At 40.5% G+C, this 21,132-nt stretch overlaps 1 protein-coding gene across 3 annotated transcripts in view; it reads left to right on the forward strand.

The window, feature by feature from the left end:
* Positions 1 to 21,132, forward strand: part of LOC120517756 (phosphoinositide 3-kinase regulatory subunit 6) — a 147,728-nt gene that overhangs the window by 115,653 nt on the left and 10,943 nt on the right. For all 3 annotated transcript variants that reach the window (XM_039740221.1, XM_039740223.1, XM_039740222.1), the window contains exons 14-18: positions 4,261 to 4,371; positions 8,468 to 8,558; positions 12,700 to 12,770; positions 17,754 to 17,844; positions 18,324 to 18,379. In XM_039740221.1, the coding sequence (XP_039596155.1) occupies positions 4,261 to 4,371; positions 8,468 to 8,558; positions 12,700 to 12,770; positions 17,754 to 17,844; positions 18,324 to 18,379 (420 nt within the window). The remainder of the gene's footprint in view (positions 1 to 4,260; positions 4,372 to 8,467; positions 8,559 to 12,699; positions 12,771 to 17,753; positions 17,845 to 18,323; positions 18,380 to 21,132) is intronic.

A 21,132-nucleotide genomic window follows, 5' to 3' on the forward strand; every position in this document is an offset into this window, starting at 1 on the left:
CTTTCAAAGTAGCAACTTCCTTTTAATATATGACATGCCTTATGGAGACAGTAGTATTTCAGCAGTGACATTAAGTTCATTGGATTAACAGAAAATATGCATCATAACAAAATTAGACAGGCGCATACATTTGGGCACCCCAACAGAGATATGACATCAATACTTAGTTGAGCCTCCTTTTGCAAATATAACAGCCTCTGGACGCTGTCCTCCTATAGCCTCTGATGAGTGTCTGGATTCTGGATGGAGGTATTTTTCACCATTCTTCATTACAAAATCTCTCCAGTTCAGTTAAATATGATGGCTGCCGAGCATGGACAGCCTGCTTCAAATCATCCCATAGATTTCCGATGATATTCAAGTCAGGGGACTGTGACGGCCATTCCAGAACATTGTACTTCTCCCTCTGCATGAATGCCTTTGTAGATTTCGAACTGTGTTTTGGCTCATTGGCTTGTTTGAATATCCAACCCCTGCGTAACTTCACCTTTGGGACTGATGCTTGAACATTATCCTGAAGAATTTGTTGATATCGGGTTGAATTCATCCGACCTTCGACTTTAACAAGGGCCCCAGTCCCTGAACTAACCACACAGCCCCACAGCATGATGGAGCCTCCACCAAATCTGACAGCAGGTAGCAGGTGTTTGTCTTGGACTGCAGTGTTCTTCTTCTGCCATGCAAAGTGCTTTTTGTTATGACCAAATAACTCAATTTGTGTCTCATCAGTCCAAAGCACTTTGTTCCAAAATGAATCTGCATACAACAAGCGACTTTGTTTGTGGCGTGAGTGCAGAAAGGGCTTCTTTCTCATCACCCTGCCATACAGATGTTCTTTGTGCAAATTGCGGTATATTGTAGAACGATGTACAGATACACCATCTGCAGCGAGATATTCTTGCAGGTCTTTGGAGGTGATCTGTGGGTTGTCTGTAACCATTCTCACAATCCTGCCACTGCATATGCCGCTCCTGTATTTTTCTTGGCCTGCCAGACCTGCAGGGTTTAACAGCAACTGTGCCTGTGGCCTTCCATTTCCTGATTCCATTTCTTACAGTTGAAACCTCTGAGATAGCTTTTTGTAGCCTTCCCCTAAACCATGAGACTCAACAGTCTTTGTTTTCAGATCTTTTGAGAGTTGCTTTGAGGATCCCATGCTGTCTGTCACTCTTCAGAGGAGAGTCAAAGGGAAGCACAACTTGCAATTGACCACCTTAAACACCTTTTCTTATGATTGGACACACTTGTCTATGAAGTTCAAGGGTTAACGAGATAATCCAACCAATTTGGTGTTGCAAGTAATCAGAATTGAGCAGTGACAGGCATTCAAATCAGCAAAATTAGAAGGGGACCCAAATAGTTGCACAGCCAGTGTTTCACATTTGATTTAATTTCACATAACTAAATACTGCTTCACTAAAAATCTTTGTTCAGAAAACACCCCGGTACTCGGATGGTCCTAGGAAATGAAAGACATACCACTGTTATCTTTTTTATTGAAAGTAGAGTCAATTATTATGCAGGCTGAGAGGGGTTCCCAAACTTTTTCATATGATTGTAGATTCTTATTTTAGTGTTTATTGATTTGTCTCACTTTACAAATTTTTATTTGCTTATGGCCTTTATTTATTTATGTATTTATTTAATTAGTATCTGTGTAATCTTGTGTTATATTGCCCAGGCTCATAGAAACTATTGAAATCGTCATAAAATAAATTGAAATGCAGAGTCAGCGGTTTTATTTTGCAGACGTGCTCGCCCCCCTTATCTTATCAGCGGCTAGTTTGTCTTTCCTCGGCAGTTTCACTTTGGCAACGGAGTCGCTTTCTTTCAGCTTCATGCTGTAGCCTCGTACTTCTTTCTTCTTCCGACTCATTAACTTGGTGCCACCTTGCCAGCTCTTTGAGCTTCATGCTGTAGCCTCGCACTTCTGGGCCGAACAGACAGACAGACACACACACACACACACACTTCCATGTGTAGACACTTATATATAAGATTTGCTTATGTGAAATCAATATTGATTGCATGATCTTGGCAGCCCTCACATTCTCTACTATCCCTCCATGGACGAAAAAGAAGCACTTACTCTTTAGTGTTAGTTAACTTTTTATTTACGTAGGCCCTAGCATTATGTTTTAGATTTGTGATTTTGACCTTGTAATGTCAGCAAGGAGATGGAGTATAAGTGCAACCCAGGAGAAAAGTCAAAAGCCAAAAAAAGGTCAGTGCTGACAGATCAAAACCAAAGGATGCTTGGACTTGTGATGTTTCTACTTTATGAATGCAATGTTTAATTTAAAAATCATTTTTAATATAGTCCCATCTTATAGTACTTGTTAAATATACGACTTATATTTCTGTGCTCGGTAACTGTGGTTTGAACTGCTTGCTTGATGCTCTGTGAGGGTAAAGGGCAGTGAGGAATTCATGCTGGTTTATTCCTTACACTGCATAACTCAGAAATTTCAGGTTCCTGCAACTGTGCATTGAAATATGTGGATTTGGATGAATGATGAAGAGATAACAATAGAAACATAAACAGAAACAATTTGACATATTTATGCAGACCATATTACTGTCTAATAATTGTTAAATTATGTACAATTATACTTTTAAGTGAGTTAAATTAAATAGGCAATATAAATCTTCAAACAAAACAACATATTTCTTTAAAAAATGAAGTCAATCATAATATGTTATTCCAAACACTAAATATAGATTTAATTGACTTGTATTATAATGATAACAAACTAATCAAATAAACGTTCAGTATTGCAGATGTTTTCAACTCATTAACTAAACATGCATCTATGCAAAAGATACAAAGAGCAAATTGAATTATATTGGATTAAATGAAATAATAGCAAGTCTTTCAAGTTTGCTTGATTTATAATAATTAGAAAAATAAATTATAGTGCCATATGTGACCCCTCAAAAAGTATTCAGACTCCTTCACTTTTTTCATATTTTGTTATGTTGGAATCTTATGATAAAATCTTTTAATTTCTTTTTTCCCCCCACATTAACCAACACACAATATCCTAGAATGACAACGCAAAAACAGGATTTTAGACATTTTTGAAAAATTATTAAAAATAAAAACTGATATCGCAGTTACTTTACTCAGCACTTCATTGAAGCCCCAATGACAGCCATTCCTGCCCGGAATCATCTTAGATATTCCATGATGGCAGAAAATCCTCAGTTCCATTTGTGACTGCAGCCATTATTGCCCCAGTACCTTGAATCCAGCTGGGGATGCTAGCTCCCTGGTTGGAATAAGCTCTTTTTGTAATTGTGGCATGTTACATAACCCTAAACTATATAGATATAATATAAAAGGGCGATACCCCTCCATAAGTGATACGGCGGTAAGATATCACATATGAGAAATAATTTCACTTTCTTTAATGACGGTTTACGCAGAATAACAGATGAGGAAGCCATGACAAGACCTTTCGGGTAGTGTGTATAGTCTTCCATTTTCGCCGCTGCGTTGGAATGATTTTCTGGATCGGATGATGTTATTTCCCATCCATCCGTCGGCTTCAAAGGTGTGCCGGGCAATGTTCCAAGGTTTTATACTCTTTCTCCATGTCCAAGCCCGCACTTAGGTAAATCATGCCATTCCAAACAAGGAAAAGAAGATCCAATGTCATGCTGACTCTGACACATAGATATTGTACAATGCCCATTTCGCAGTTGTCCCTTTTTTGTCTTCTAATGCTTGCTTAGCAGTTCTAAATGATGAGCTGCTGTGTGCTAAATCTGGCCTTGTGTTAGCTGTACATGTGAGTGGATTTATAAAATATTTTTTGTACAGAGCACAGTAACATATTAAACTTATATACTTATTACATACCCTCACCACACATTAGCTGTTAAGTGGTGATGGGTTGAGAGAGATACTGTAGTTAGCCAATTAGAGATGGGGAATGATTACGGGGCCACTCTGTGGATGCTTCACATTGGTGGGGTGTGAAGTGGTTGTGCTTTCCCTTTGTCTACTGTATGTAAAGCACTTTGAGTAAGATAGAAAAAAACTATATAAATGTAATTAATTAAAGATGAACAGATTGCTTTGCAAGGTGGTTTGAAGGAATATGCCAAATTTCCCCCTGGGATAAATAATGTTCCTGAAGGGAACAATCTAAAATGGGAATGAATAAAGTATGACCCACTATTTCATAGATCTCTTCAATGAAATTCATTGTGTTAAACCGAACTGACTTTTTTTTTTTTTGTTTTCTCAAACAGAATTGCTGCTCTGGCAAGACTTCAGCTGCAAACCCCTTCCTGGTCGACATCATTTCTTACTATGTGCGAATGGGTCAGCAGCCCGTCTACTTCTGTATTTACTCAGTTAAGGTTGGTATGGCTTACATCTCATCTGTGCAGGCTGCTAAATGAGCTGCCTTCCTGTACATTTGAGAATCGCGTTCAAAGTTTATATAATTAAATGTCCAAGCTTCCGCCCCACCAGGGGCCTCATGTATAAACGGTGCGTACGCACAGAAATGTTGCATAAGAACTTTTCCACGTTCAAATCGTGATGTATAAAACCTACACTTGGCATAAAGCCACGCACTTTTCCACGGTACCTCATACCTTGTCGTACGCAAGTTCTCCGCTCGGTTTTGCAGACTGGCGGCACCCAGCGTCAAAGCAATGGTACTGTTCCTGTGTGGTTACTCATTATTTTCATGACGCGGCTTTATAAATACACTGAAACTAACCGCATATTGTTTATTAGTGTAATGCATCTGATTGTAATCAATGTGTAACAATATAATGGTCCAGGGAACAGCCATAGTATTCCAAATACCATAACTGCTTTAGCGTTGTTACTCTCACTGCACCTTCTACTTCTTCTTTCAACTGCTCCCGTTAGGAGTTGCCACAGCGGATCATCTTTTTCCATATTACTCTCACTGCACCACTCGGAGTATTTATATCACTGTATCTGAGTGTGAATCACAGCAGCAGCTGATCAGAAAGAGAATTATCGGTATACAGCTTCAAGAACACGCTGTCTCAGCCACGGCAAAACGTTTCAAAGCCTTTCCTGTACAGACCTCACGGTTCAGAAACAGTTTCATCCCAAGAACTATAAACGCACTCAATCAATTGCTCCTTGTAGAGCTGTTTGTACTGATAAGTACAATCACCCCACTGTAAACTTGTACTACAGTTATAATATCGCACAACCTGAGCCACTTTATAAAGCACGTATTTACATATGATGACGATATCATTTTTAAGATGAAATGCAGCAAATATGTTTATTATATTATACAGATAAAACTTTAACTTAATTTAAATAATTGAATATTCTTCACTGGGACTGGCGTAAAGGGTAGAATAATTAAACATATACTGTACTACAAAGATATTTCAATGTTCCTTAAACGTTTTGAAGAATTGGCGCTCTAAGCTTACAGATGGCTTAACGTCTATTACAGATTGTGTGACGATCCACCGTGCATAAGATAACATATTGACATTGGACTTTCTCTATTGGACATAGAGCCGCCCCTGAGTACTGCTGCAATAAATAATTTCATCGAAGGTCGCACACAATCACTGCGCCGTGAAACCCATGTTTAAAAACGTGCTTTAACTATCATCATGAAAATAATATCACGTATACATCTCAGTATTTTAGTTATTCAGAGAGCTGTAATATCACGAATGTAATGGACTCTGTGTCCAGTTGGAGGAAGAGAGCCAGTTTAAGAAACAGGTAGTGATTCACACACATAGAGCAATAGAAGATCACATACAAAACAAAGCATTTAACGTACTACTTTAATTACGATGTGATTTGAGAAACTGGTTAATTAAATGATTTTAAGATGAAGTTTATGATGTTCTATTTTAATGACAAAATAAACTACGTGATTAAAGTGTAAATTTCGAGATTGAAGTTGACATTTCGTGCTTTTCCCCCACTGTGTGCCTTTTTTTAACTCTGTACCCTAATAAGCTTTCATATGACACTCAGACAGTGGGCTACAACTCGCCTTTTCATGGCGACTTTGATATGTGACTTCTTTTTTATTTCCGGCACTGGCAATTTTCTCCAACACGCTATGTCACTCGATCAACTTCCTTTTGTTGATTATACCACTGTTTAATTAAACAAATAGTATGTTTTTCCTTTGCCACCACTTGAGTATTCTCTGAAATTCTTATATTTTCCCCCGTGCTTTTCCCATTGTCATATCACAGAAGGCTGAGCTTAAGAGCGATTTATATTCATTTGCATATTCAAAGAGGCGTAATTCTGGGAGGATTTGGGGCGTTACATAAAGCGCATGCACAAGCGTTACTTTTCATGCAAATCTGGATTTATGTAGCGGAAGAATGTGGAAGTTGGAGTACGCACAGATTCCTGCATCTGAATTTTTCTGTGCGTAAGCACATTTCGGCTTTTGTGCTAACGCCATGTTATAGTGTGAATTCTACGTACGGCGTTATACATGAGGCCCCAGGTCTTTAGATATACTTTTGCTATCACAGCACCTCAGTATCCAGCTTTAGGTAAAGTTTCTTTCCTTTCCTGAGAGGCACAATCACAACTGATGTTGTACTCCATTAAATTCATCTACAGTGGATTAAGAAAGTCTTCAGACCTCTTCACTTTCTGCGTATTTTATTATACGCTTGCAATTTCTACCCATCAATCTTTACTCATCCATCCATTTTCTAACCCGCTGAATCCGAATAGGGTCACGGGGGTCTGCTGGAGCCAATCCCAGCCAACACAGGGCACAAGGCAGGAACCAATCCCGGCAGGGTGCCTACCCACAGCAGGACACACACAAACACACCCACACACCAAGCACACACTAGGGCCAATTCAGAATCGCCAATCCACCTAACCTGCATGTCTTTGGATTGTGGGAGGAAACCAGAGCGCCCGGAGGAAACCCACGCAGACACGGGAGAACATTTCCATTAGGGAGGACCCGGAAGCAATTTCTACTAACTGCGAGGCAGCAGCGCTACCACTGCGCCATCTTTACTCAATAACACAAAATGACAAAGTGAAAATACGTTTTCAAAAAGGTTTACAAATTTTATTGAAATTCAAAATCTTGAGTCTCTCATTCATAATAATATTTAGACCCCTAATTCAGTACATTGTAGAAGCCCCTTCAGCAGCAATTACACCTTTGAGTCTTCTTGGTAATGTTCTACAAGCTCTGCCCACGTGGATTTGGACAGTTTATCCTATTCTTCCTGGTAGATCCTCCCAAACTCCATTAGATTAAATGGGAGGCGTCTGTAAGCTGTCATATTCAGCTCTCTCCAGAGATGTTCAATGAAGTTTAAGTCTGGGCTTTGGCTGGGCCACTCAAAGACTTGTGCAGAACCAAATCCATTGTTGTCTTGGCCCTTATGCTTTGGGTCATTGTTAAGCTAAATGGCAAACCGTTGTCCCAATCTGAGGTTGCATGCACTCTGGAGCAGGTTTTCTCCAAGGATCTCCGTGTGTTTGTCTGCGTAGCATCCTTCCCTCAATTCTGAGCAGTCTCCCTAGCTCTGCTGCCAAGAAGTACCCCCATAGCACGAGGCTACCATCACCACACTCCACTGTAGTGATATGGCATCAAGCAGGAGATAGGCATTGCCTGGTCTTCTTTAGATATAGTGCTTGGAGTACAGTTTTGATCTGATCAGGCCAGATAATCTTTTCCCTCATGCTGTCAGAGTTCTTTAAATAAACCATAGGTGGTCTGTCATGCCACTCTACCATAAAGGCCTAATTGATGGAGTGCTGCTGAGATGGCCATCCTTTCAATAGGTTCTCCCATCTCAGCAGAGGGCTTCTGAAGCTTTGTTAGAATGATCATTGAGCTCCTGGCCATTTCTTTGACCTTGGCCTTTCTTGCCCAGTTACTGAGTTTGGCTGGGTAGCCAACTTTAGGATGAGTCCTGGGGGTTCCAAACTTATTCCATTTCAAAATTGTTGAGGCCACTGTGCTCCTGGGAACAGTCAAAGCTTTAGAAAAGATTTTACCCCCTTATCCTGATCTGTGCCTCACCACATTTTGACTATGGAGGTCTACATAGAGTTCCTTGGACTTCAATGCTTGATTTTTGTCCTAACACACTGTATGAAATGTGGACCTTATATACACAGGTGTGTGCCTTTCTAAATGATGTCCAATCATTTCAATTTGCCAGAGGTGGACTCCAATCAAGTTCTAGAAACCCACAATTTGGAGAAAAGGCTAAATACTTATACGAATAAGAGACTTTAGTGTTTGATTTTTTAATAAACTGGTAAACCTTTCTAAAATCGTTTTCACTCTGTCATTATAGGTTATTAACCAGAAGAAAATGGCATACTCGTTTTGCCCGTTGACATTTCTTAGAGTAAAATCGATATGAAATATGATTTAAAGCAGCATATTTCATCATAAGTTACAGAATGTATTTTTTCATCTTCTTTCAGATATCCTTTTCCTGCTTGACAAAAGAAGCTGCAGAAGATGTCTTTCTGACACAGGCAGAGATCTGCATTCCAGAATTGCCAAGTGCTGGAGGTAAGGTGGAAGTTAAATGAATACTACGTCACACCACATCTGTCCACCATAGTTAATCAGTCACTTTATTTTGTCAAGTTTTGCCAGGTAGGTGCTGGTACCACACAAAAGAGTGGATCACTACGCAACAGGGGTATGGATGTACAAGGACATTGTAAAATTAATATTTTAACTTCCAACAGGAGTCAAGTGTGTTATGTGGATGTCATAACAGGACATGCTAAGATTTAACAGTGGATTCAGAACATATTTAGACCCCTTCAGTTTTTTTCACATTTTATTATATTGTAGTATTGTGTTAAATAATTTTAAATTAATCTCTCATCAGCAACACTCAAAAACCCAGACTGAAAAAGCAAAAACAGGATTTTAGGAAGTTTTGCAAATTTATTTAAAAACAGAAATATCACATTGACACAAGTATTCAGATCTTTTACTGTGAAACTTAAAACTGGGAGCAGATGCATCCCATTATATTGATCCTCATTGAGATGTTTGGAGTCCACCCGTGGTCAGTTCAATTGGTTGCACATAATTAGGAAAGGCACACACCAGTCTATAAAAAGACTCACAGCTGAGCAAAAACCCATGTTACAAGGTTGCCTGCAGAGCTTAAAGACAGGATTGTGTTGAGGCACAGATCTGGTGAAGGCTACAAAAAAATCCTGCAGCAGTGAAGGCTCCCTAGAGCGCAGTGGCCACCATAGTTCTTAAATGTAGAAGTCTGGAACAACATCCACTCTTCCTAGAGTTGGTCACTCAGCCAAACTGAGAAATCATGAGAGTTGGGCCATGGTAAGACAGGTGACAAAGAAACTGTAGAGAACCTGTCTGAAGATGGGAGAAACCTCCAGATTGAAAACCATCACTGAAATGATCCACCAATCCCAGGCTTTATGACAGAGTGGCCAGACAGAAGTCTCTCCTCAGTAAAAGACACATGGAAGCCTGCTTAGAATTTGAAAAAAAATGCATAAAGGATTCTTGGACTGTGAGAACTAAGATTATCTGGTCTAATAAAATGAACTAGCCAACCCGCGGCGCACCATACGCCGCATAATCAGGCCGGTTTTTTAATGATTTTAAAGCACAGGGAGAATATTAACATTTGACAAATCGGTAATGTAATAAATCCGCAAGAAAAGCAACATTGTAACAATGCACGGAACGAACCAACACACAATCGTCCGTGACTGAAAACTGGCGGACCGCCATCGCTTATGTGGCCACCTCCAACTCGTCACTTGAGTCGTTGTCGTCTTTGTACAGTCCACATGCACCTGTGACTCATGTAGACTTTCCGTGTTCCTGCAGGAGCATCTAAAAAGACGCATGTTTGTCGCGGATGCGAATTGTTGTATGTAGCGTGTAAAACAGTTTGCTATGGTGCATGCGGTCGTGCGTCGTAACCAAATCTCGGTTTTTAAGGACTGCTTACTTCATTGTGTTTTAACCTCAGTTGTAAAGGATTGTTTTAAGGATCCCATGGGATACCCCTCACAAACCGTTTTACACGCTGCATATGGCAACTCACCTCCGGCGTGCCTCCTTCCTGCGTGTGCCATAGGTGTCTTACTTGTCGACAGCTTAGTGAATCCACCCCCCTTCAGGCATGCTTTCCATGGGTGTCTTGCCTTAGTGAATTATATATATAGATTGTTGTGCTTAAAAATCTTTAAAAAAATATATTTACATACAGCTCGTACAGTCCGGAACAGATTAATTGTATTTACATACAATCCTATGGGGGAAATTACTTTGGTTCATGACCAAATCGGGTTGCGACCAGAGTTTTGGAACGAATTACAGTCATGACCTGAGGTTCGACTGTATGTACTCTAATTGGCTGTTCAGCTGAACTCCTGAACTTCAATTTTTGGGAGAAGCACAGAAGAAGTACATGTTCTGCTGCTTTTCTTAGGAAAAATGATTTTGTTGTGATGAATTTTGCAGATAAAATGGACTTCACTGTAATGAGTTGTGGTTGAGTGAAGAACGACATGCTGAAGAGAATAAATATTGGGGCATCAACCTACAGTAGTAGTACCCATTTAATTCTCAATGTTCTTTGGGTAAAGGATAAAAATTAACAGGCGCCCTGTGGTGCAAACTAAGTCAAAACCAAAAGTAGATCACCTCTTAGGGCTTAGGTAAAAGCTATTCGTGGTTTTAGAGCACAAACATAGGAGCTGTGTCCTGCAGGGTACTCCGATTATAGAATGATGCCTCCTTCCGGTGGCTTTGGAACTTATAGGCAATGGACCAGAAGGAGCAGAGTCATCTGCTCTTACTGGGTGTCTCCTTAGCACTGTGGAGGGAAGAGAAAATGCCATGATTAGTGCCAATGCCCCTCTCATCCCAGGGTTGTATTACATACCTTAGATGTTACAAGTGAGAAGATTAGACAAGTGAAGGATACTATTTAAAGGCCCATGAGATTGGAGCGACGGTGCAGACAACTGCTTCCAGTTGTATGGGAGAATGGCAAAGAGAGGGCCACTGGGAAACTGAAGTCAGTTGGAAGAAGATTCTATGGTCTGATAAGACCAAAATTGAGATTTTCGGCCATCAGACTGAACTCCATGTTTGAACCACTGTACATGATCAAAAACACACTATCCCCACCACGAAGCATGGAGGTGGCTGGATCAGGCTGTGGGGATGTGCTTCTCTGCTGTGGGACCAGGAAGACTTGTGAGTGGAAATATGAATGCAGCAAAATATGGAGAAAATCTGGAGGAAAGCTTGATGCAGTCTGCAAGAAACCTGCACCTTGAGAGAAGGTCTGTTTTCCAGCAGGACAACAACCTCAAGCATAAAGCCAAAATTACACAGGAATGGCTTCAGGACAACAATGTGAAAGTGTCCTGGAGTGGCACAGTCAGAGTCCAGATTTCAGTCCAATTGAGAATTGTTTTGTGGCTGGACTTGACAAAGGCTGATCACCCACAAGCCCCAAGACACTTGACGGTGTTGAGCAGTGTGCACACAGACTCGAGGCTATCACGCCTGTCAAAGTAGCATCTACTAAATGCTGACTTTAAGGAGGTCAACACTTATGTGATGAAGTAATTCATTTAGACCATTTTGCATAGATCTGTCTTCAAGTTGTCGTTGAAGAATCTTTTTCTGTTGATCAATGTCAAGAAAGCCAAATTAAATCCACTGAGGTTCAGTGTTGTAAAACAATAAAACAAGATAACTTTCAAGGGGGTGAACACTTTTTAAAGGCACTGTATATCTTACCCACTACTACTAGGTTGCTATGTAGCTATCTATGCCAATATTACCAAGTAACATCTCCCAAAAATCAAAAACTTGGTCCTGTACCATGATTGGTATTCTGTCTGGAAATCATTTCACTAAATTCTAGATTGTCTGGTCCATCCAATAGGTAGAAGCTCTTTGTGGTTTTAGAGCACAAACATAGGAGCTCTGACCAACAAGGTACTCTGATTATAGAATGACGCCTCCTTCCGGTAGCTTTGGAACTTATAGGCAATGGACCAGAAGGGGCGGAGTCAGCTGCCCTTACTGGGTGTTTTCTTAGCACTGTGGAGGGAAGAGAAAAGGCCATGATTAGTGACAATGCCCCTCTCATCCCAGGGTGGTATTACATGCCTTAGGATAGCCCAAAAGGTGTTTCTCTGACGTATATGCATGAGTTGTTTTTTTAACGTTAACTCGTAAGGAAATTGGCCAGGAGCAAAAAAATGAGCATTTTAGAAGTTTGTTCTAAAGGAATTTGACCTGTAAATAGCGTGCATTCATGCCAGACAAACCATCTATTGACCACTCAAGTCCTGTGTCATCTTGAAAGGTTCCACTACCTGTTTCACCTCAGGATGAACGCAGCCATTCTGATACTTTCTGTATTGTGTCTTTAGTTTGTGTCTGTTGGCATGGGTTATGTAGATAATAAAATGAAAGCCTGCTCATCTCAGAGGCAGGAGCTCAGTAAATGCTGATATGAGAAGCCTCTGGACCAAAGGTAGACATTACATCCTCTGGTAATGAAGCTGTAGAACTTGATTCTCTTGTTTGCTTTGCACTGTAGAGTCCGGGGTTCAGCCCTCACTTTACACCTTACTACATTCTATCTTAAAAATCACAATGTGTGTTTTATTTTATTTTTTTTTAGAAAACACTTTGACACGGAAAAGAAATGTGACCGAGAGCTTTGGTGCTGTCCTATCTGTCACTTACAAGAAGGTAGATTCCATCTACAGAACGTCTGGGGTTTTATTTGGGGGGTTCAGTAAATATAAAGGTATAAAGGTGGTTTGCTTGGTGTTGTCTGTCCTTGCTTGCTTGAGTGCTTGCTGTGCTCTTGCGAGTTTCTCTGAGATTCTAAGGTGCATGTGACATCAATAATTATCTCGTGCAACACATCTTGTGGTTTTGTCAGGCCTGCAGACGTTTCTTTAGATTTTTTTTTTTTCTTTTATTTAGCAGATGAAACAGTTTATTTTGGGGTTATTTCAGGAAACTCCACTCGTTTTGGTTTCACTGTAGTAGGGTAACATAACTGGAGGGTCTGAGAAATGTTTCCAGTTATTTTTCTTTTTTAAACTGAATAATAGGGAGTTATGGTCAAGAGATTTTCCGTTTCATACCTGGTTACATGTTGCCATATCCTTAGTTTTCCTCTTACCAAGAAAATATCCTAAAGAAATAAATAATTATACAATAATAATATAGCAAGACAAAGAACATGAGAACTGAATATTGAGCTGTTAAATACAATACAATTTATTTTTGAATAGCCCAAAATTACACAAGAAGTGCCACAATGCGCTTTAACAGGCCCTGCCTCTTGACAGCCCCCAGGCCTTGACTCTCTAAGAAGACAAGGAAAAACTCACAAAAAAAAAACCCTTATAGGGAAAAAAATGGAGGAAACCTTGGGAGTGGCAGTTCAAAGAGAGACTCTTTTCCAGGCAGGTTGGGTGTGCATTGGGTGTCAAAAAGAAGGGGGTCAATACAATACAATACAATACAATACAATACATAGAACAGAACAAATCCTCAATACAGTATCAAAATAAAAATTTTAGAAGTACGGAGTAGAATTTAACACTAGATGACGTCACATAATATGATTTGGATTTGTTTAGAGTCCTGGAGATCTCAGCCATCAAGCTGCCTCCCGCATTTGGCCATTCCACAGCTGAAAGAGCACTAATCCGATGAAAGGACCCCTCTTTCCCACGATTCCTGCATTCCTCTATCAGGGATGACTTTACCTTAGGCAGGCAAAACAACTTGGCAGGTGGGCCGTGGCACAGAGTGAGAAAGCAAAGCAAAGGTTACAACAGATTTAATTAACTCTTTCAGGGCTGATGTTGACTTTTGTCAAAATTCAGGGGTAGAGGGTGGTAATCTGCTGTAAACTGAGACAAAACTCGCCCTTACTTTTTTAGTTCAACTGTCTTTGCTTTAAGGAAAGTTGCGTAACTTTGTTGATTTGACCTCAATTCCCTGCACGTGTAGGAATATTGAAGAGCAAACAGCCTCAAAAATGGATCTGCATCTGGTGAGACTAAACCAAATGTGCAAAGAAAAATACTCCATGGATGTTTTCTGTATTATCGCTGAATAAGACTCTGACTTTTCGGACTCTGAGTTTGATGCAAGTGATCTGGAGATGGGGATCAAAAACAAAAGTGAGGTACCAGCATCAGCCTATTGGTCCCCAGATGATCGTGGTGCTGAATGCGTTCGTGTAGCTGATACGCTTACAGCAGCGTTCGCCTAGGAGGACCACCACTTATGATGACAAGATGTACAAACCATATTGTGTCACACAGCGACTGCCGCCATCGCTCATCTGCTGTGTGAAAGCAGAGAGGCTCGCTGTGCATTCCTGCTGGCCATCAAGCCGCCCCTGCGCAGCCACTGCTGCCAGAGATGGCAAACAGCACGTAGCGACAGACGTTTTATGTTGATTTATGTGTGAAACCAGTGCACTGTGTGCTTTTCAGAAAGCTGAGTTGTTTGGAAAAGAACATTCAGCCCTCAAAGAGTTAAGGAGCAAATTTTCTAATGCAACAAAAAGAAATCCTTGCTGAACAGGCCCTAGTCAAAGGGACCATGCACATCTCTTTCTTCTCCCTTTTGATCTGATATTGAAAAAATGAGACACTTAGTTTTTATGCAGTAGCAGGAAGTGAAATCAAAGCATGACTGTGATTCTGAGTTCAAAACATAGCAAAAAGGGTGTGAGGCCTTCAAAATGAGCCACAAAGCAGGGCAGGACTATTAAATGACACCCACAATTCTGTGATGATAAATACAGTAGCTTTACCTGACCACTACTTCTAAATAAGAGTGTTTTGTCTGATCGCTCACATCTTACAAAAATGGCTATCATTTTACAAATTACAAAGACGGAGTGGTGGCTCTGGGGCTAGGGATCTGCACTGGCAATCGGAAGGTTGCCGGTTTGAATCCCGTAAATGCCAATAGGGACTCTGCTCTGTTGGGCCCTTGAGCAAGGCCCTCAACCTGCAATTGCTGAGCTCTTTGAGTTGTGAGAAAAGCGCTATATAAATGAAGAGAATTATTATTATTATTTTATTATTAAATTCTATGGGGGTATTTACATTTTTGGCAGAAACTGTATTAACAAAAAGAAAGAAATGCAACAAAATGCTCAAAACAGAAAAGAAGAATTGGATGCATAACCCTCTCCAGGAGGTGCTCTATTGGACCACTTTTAGCTACGGGCTCATTCTACTTCAGTGTGCTAAGAAGGGTATCTGAAGGGCTTTACTGCCCACTGCCATCAGGAAATTCAAGGCTTCCACCCGATGTACTTGTTACATTTATTTTTATTTATTGCTTGATTGATTGGCTGTGTTATTTGTCCTGTGAGTCTGTATATTTGTTTTTTATGTTTCTGCTGCTATATGGATTTGAATTTCCCCATGGGATTAATAAAGTTTATCTAATCTAATCTAAGGATTGGCCTAAAAGGAAATTCAACGCCAAACCAGTCCAAAAATCACAATCCAATAACAGAAGAATAAAAAAATCACAAAATAACAATACTCACTGTAAACTCTGACACAAAGTCAATGAGCCACTGCCAAATCTCTCTTTCTGACTGCAACGTACAGCCAGAGGGCAACAAGGAATGCAACACATTTAAAGTAACAGTTTAAATGGACATATAAAGTAAATAATAAGAAACTAACATTAAAAACATGAAAATGAATAACTGAACATTAACAAAAACAACAAAAATTAGAAGATAGACACAGACAGCGCTAAAAAAAAAGGCCGCCATTAACCCGTGTTTTGAATTTTCTGGAGTCTTTCATTCATTTATTTATTTCAGTATCTGGTTTTTTTTTTTTGCCTGACATTTACAGTCAATCTTACATGACCAATGTCATACTGATTGTCATCATTATGCCCATTACTTGTCACATAACACATACAGATGTCAAAATTAGAAGAAACTGTCACACAACACAGAATAACTGATCCCTTAAATGTTGACCCCCTTTACTATGACACGCATGAATCCTCTCTGGTTTTAGAAATCCCAGAATTAGTTCAATGGAGGTCAACCTGTCTGAGTTTCCCATTGCTTACAGTATGATTGCCCTTGAATATGGAAGGACTAGCTTGTGGCGGGTCAGTACAGTGGTCTAAAATATAACAGAGACAAAAGAACAATTCAAGAAACCCCAAAAAATCGTGGTTGAAAAGCACAAGTCAGGGGATGGAGACAAGAAAATATTCAGGTCACTGCATATAAGTGAGCAGGACCTCCACAAAACCTGAGTGATCAAGGAAAAAGAAGACAAGTGAAGGATACTGTTTAGAGGCCCATGAGATTGGAGCGACTGTGCAGATAACAACTGCTTCCAGTTGTATGGGAGAATGGCAAAGAGAGGGCCACTGGGAAACTGAAGTCAGATGTAAGAAGGTTATATGGTCTGATAAGACAAACCTTGAGATTTTCGGCCGAACGCCATGTTTGAACATTGCACATGATCAAAAACACACCATCCCCACCACGAAGCATGGAGTTGGCCGGATCAGGCTGTGGGGATGTGGGGGGTGCTTCTCTGTAGCAGGACCAGGAAGACTTGTGAGTGGAAAATTGAATGCAGCAAAATCTGGAGGAATGCTTGATGTAGTCTTCAAGAAACCTGCACCTTGAGAGAAGGTCTGTTTTCCAGCAGGACAACAACCTCAAGCATAAAGCCAAAATTACACAGGAATGGCTTCAGGACAACAATGTGAAAGTGTCCTGGAGTGGCACAGTCAGAGTCCAGATTTCAATCCAATTGAGAATTGTTTTGTGGCTGGACTTGACAAAGGCTGATCACCCACAATCCCCAAGACACTTGACGGTGTTGAGCAGTGTGCACACAGACTCGAGGCTATCACGCCAGTCAAAGTAGCATCTACTAAATGCTGACTTTAAGGAGGTCAACACTTATGTGATGAAGTAAATAATTTAGACCATTTTGCACAGATCTGTCTTTACGTTGTCATTGAAGAATCTTTTTCTGTTGATCAATGTCAAGAAAGCCAAATTAAATTCATTGAGATTCAGTGTTGTATAACAATAAAACGAGATAACTTTCAAGGGGGTGAACACTTTTTAAAGGCACTGTATATCTTACCCACTACTACTAGGTTGCTATGTAGCTATCTATGCCAATATAGCCAAGTAACATCTCCCAAAAAACTTGGTCCTGTAACATGATTGGCATTCTGTCTGGAAATCATTTCACTAAATTCTAGACTGTCTGGACCATCTCATCAATTTAGATAATCCTCAAAATGCTCCTACATTTTCTAGCCCACACCTGCCGTTACCCATTTGAGTTGCTGCACCATATTAACCGCAGTCTAGTTTCCTTTGTAACTCCTTTCAAAAAGAGATATTGTTACATTTTCTGTAGTCCTAGGGTGTTGTACCGTGTTAGCCATTATGAATGTAGAGAGAAGTCAAGCAAAATGATGCCTTGTATTGGCTAACTAAAAAGATTACGATTTGCAAACTTTTGAGGCAACTCAGGCCCCTTCTTCAGGGGAGATGTAATGACTTGACTTCTCATTACATTTTCTGTGAAGTTCGATGATCTAATGTGAGGTGCTCTAAAACACAAAGCTGCCCTTTGTCAACCACACCTTCATCCTAATTTCCTTATTCTGCTTTGTATTACCCAGGCATCTCTAAGCAACAGAGAGTGTGAGAAATCGCTGACCTTGCGCACCAGTGGAGTCGTCATAAATGCTATTCCATCCTGCACCACAGAGGGTAAGTAAGTGGGCTTTTGTGGCCATTTTTGTAACATACAAAAACTGTCAACTTTTTACGCTTCATTCTGGGCTGAACTTTGCGGTAGGAAGAAGTTGCATTTTCTAGTTGAGAAGTAGCAGGGCAGACACACAGTGCTGTGCCGGTAATGACCCCTGTACATGTGGTTATCGGCTGCCCCTTTGTGGTTGATGGGCGTAGTGATAAAATATGTACTTCAGTACTTTAAAAGACAGGCTATGTCTGTTCAAATTATCTATATTGATGCCTGTGTTCATCTAGCTTTCATGTTTCAATGTACCTGCAAAGTCAAAACTCCTGCTCTCCTCAATTTGTCTATGGTCTTTTCAGAAACTTTGATGCCAAAATAATGTGCCAATAACTCAATTACTCTCTTGTGGCATGGCATAGCCCATCCACTTCATCCAATTAGATATCTGCAGGCTCTGACTTCCTCTGCTGTCTTCTCTTTGTCACAGACTTTGACTGCTTGACCGTCTGCTTTTCTGATGGCCTGAAGGTTAAGTCAACTGAGGTGAGCAACATTATTTGTTCTTCTTTACCATGAGGGTTATTGGCAGGTAAGTTTTTCTCAAAGTAAAAGTGAACTATGAATTGCACATATCCATGCCATATTTATTGTCTCTTGTTGATAGGATTAGGCCATCCACATACAGTACTTGTTTATTTCCACCCTTTGCAGCCTCCAATGGCACACAGGACCAAAGTACCTCAGAATCTGAAGCTTAGGGATGTCATCACATTACTAAAGAAGGGCCTGATGAGGTTCCAAATGTGATCCAGGGCATCCCAAAAGAGCTCTAGTTGATTAAGCTCAAGAGTGTTGTGTCTGTTGGGTTTGAGTGTAAGCCAGAAGAATACACAAAATACCAGGACATTAAAAAGAATGAGCATCAAAGCCAAAATGAGAGACAAAAAGAAATTGTTAACCAAAAATTTCATTAGCAAAACAAAACACATTGCATTAATATATCAAGTTTCAAGGCACCCAAAGTGTATACAGTAATCCCTCCTCGATCGCGGGGGTTGCGTTCCAGACCCCCCCGCGATAGGTGAAAATCCGCGAAGTAGAAACCATATGTTTCTAAGGTTATTTTTATATATTTTAAGCCCTTATAAACTCTCCCACACTGTTTATAAATGTTTCCCGCAGAGTTATATAGCATAAACCCTTTGTATTCTCTTAGATATTATGTAAGATTCATTGAAATTATGTATATAAACACACTGTTTATATACAGTGAAACCTAAATATTATTTTAAAGATATTGAGTGTCTCCGATATCACATATGTTACAGCCATTATGATAGACAGGCCACCAGCAATAAATACGTACAACGCAAGAAAAATAGTATACAGTAAATGTGTGTACAGTGACACTAAACGTACGTACATGTACTAAGTACTGTAAGTAGAAAATTAATTATGGTTACTCACCAACAATGACACGATGACTTGTCCGATAACAATGAGTTTAATTTTACTGCACAACAAAGGAGAGCGTTACAGCCCTTAAAGGAGCCTCTTCAGGCGACTGTGTAGCACCGCCGTTCTTCTTCTTCAATCCAAATCCCTAAAGCAGATTCCATCCAGACTGCTGCCTTATTACATCCACTTACAACTCGTTTTGCACCCTGGTTAAAGGACACTGCAGCCGTAGATCTTATATTCCTTTCCTACTTTTTAAATAAAAAGAATCGTAGCCTTCAACAAATCCAAAACGTTTACCTTTTCGGCAACCGTTAACATCTTCCGTTTGCGCTTGGGCACGGCCCCTGAAGCAGTAGCAGATCGTTTGGAGCCATAATGAAGGGCTTGACTATGCACAAAGATAAACACAAAAGAGCACAACTCTTTACACAGCGAAACACGTTGACGCTGAATGAGCGAGACGAGACTTCCTGGTTAACACTGCATTCAGCGCTCTGATTGGTTAGCTTCTCAGCCAGGAGAACTTAACTGCGTGCTCTGATTGGTTAGCTTCTCAGTCATCCACCAATAGCGTCCCTTGTATGAAATCCACTGGGCAAACCAACTGAGGAAGCATGTACAGGAAGTAAAAAGACACATTGTCCGCAGAACCCGCGAAGCAGCGAAAAATCTGCGTTATATATTTAGTTATGCTTTCATATAAAATCCGCGATAGAGTGAAGCCGCGAAAGTCGAAGCACAATATAGCGAGGGATTACTGTACATAGAGTGAGGGGAGCCATGTCAACCACCATCAATGTACAGCATCCACCTGACGGCCATTTTTGTGCCAATACACTCACCACATATTAGTTGTTTGATGGTGAAAGGGTCAGAGAGATAGTTAACCAATTTGAGCTGGGGATTGATTAAGGGGGCCACTATGACCAGCCCGTGATGGGCACTTTAGCCAGGAAACACCCAACTCTTTATGAAAGATGGCCAGGGATCTTTTAGACCACAGAGAGTCAGGACTTCGGTTTTACATCTAATCCGAAGGACACCACCATTTTTGCAGCACAGTGTTACCATCACTACACCGGGGCATTGGGATGAACTCACAGACCACAGAGTAAGCATCCTCTGCTGACCTTACCAACGCCTCTTCCAACAGCAACCCAAGCTTTCCAACCAAGTGTGACGGGGCCTGAACATGCTTAGCTTCAGGTGGATAATCTGTTCTGAAGTGCAGGATTACAAGCGATTAGAAAAGGGTTTTGAAATTTGGATGAGGAAGTGAATTTTAACCCATCGTGTCATGACACAAGTTCAGAGTACACAACCATAAAATAACAGGCACCTTTGCCCTAATGACAAGGGCACCAAAGCGGTGGTGTGATTAAAAATGAAAATGGCTGACAAAAGAGTTCAAAATATCAAAACAAATGAGAATTTCCATAAATGGATGTCAGAATCAAACTTAGCTACTCCAAAACCCCCCAAAATGACATAATCAACATAGAAAACCATAATGCTCAAAAGGAAATCTATCCTAATAAAGAGATAAAGTGGACCAAGGCAGCACCTGTATACCAGCATTAGTTCATCATGACAGATATGACGCCAACAGATTTTTGTGGCTTGGTAGGGTCCTGTGGTAAAGTCAAACATCTAAGAGGTATGAGTGGAAGGCCTCAGATAAGTTCAGCAGCAGGCAGCCCATCCCTCAATGTCCTGTCACTGATGCAAACATTGTATCTACTGGCAGTTTGGCCATGAGTAGAGGTGACAGATCTGAACTAGCCTCTCAGATGTATCAACACTGGTGTGGTAAAATATTGCATGACCAGATACTG

This window comes from Polypterus senegalus, chromosome 17 (genome assembly GCF_016835505.1).
Source record: "Polypterus senegalus isolate Bchr_013 chromosome 17, ASM1683550v1, whole genome shotgun sequence".
Taxonomy (NCBI): Eukaryota; Metazoa; Chordata; class Cladistia; order Polypteriformes; family Polypteridae; genus Polypterus; species Polypterus senegalus.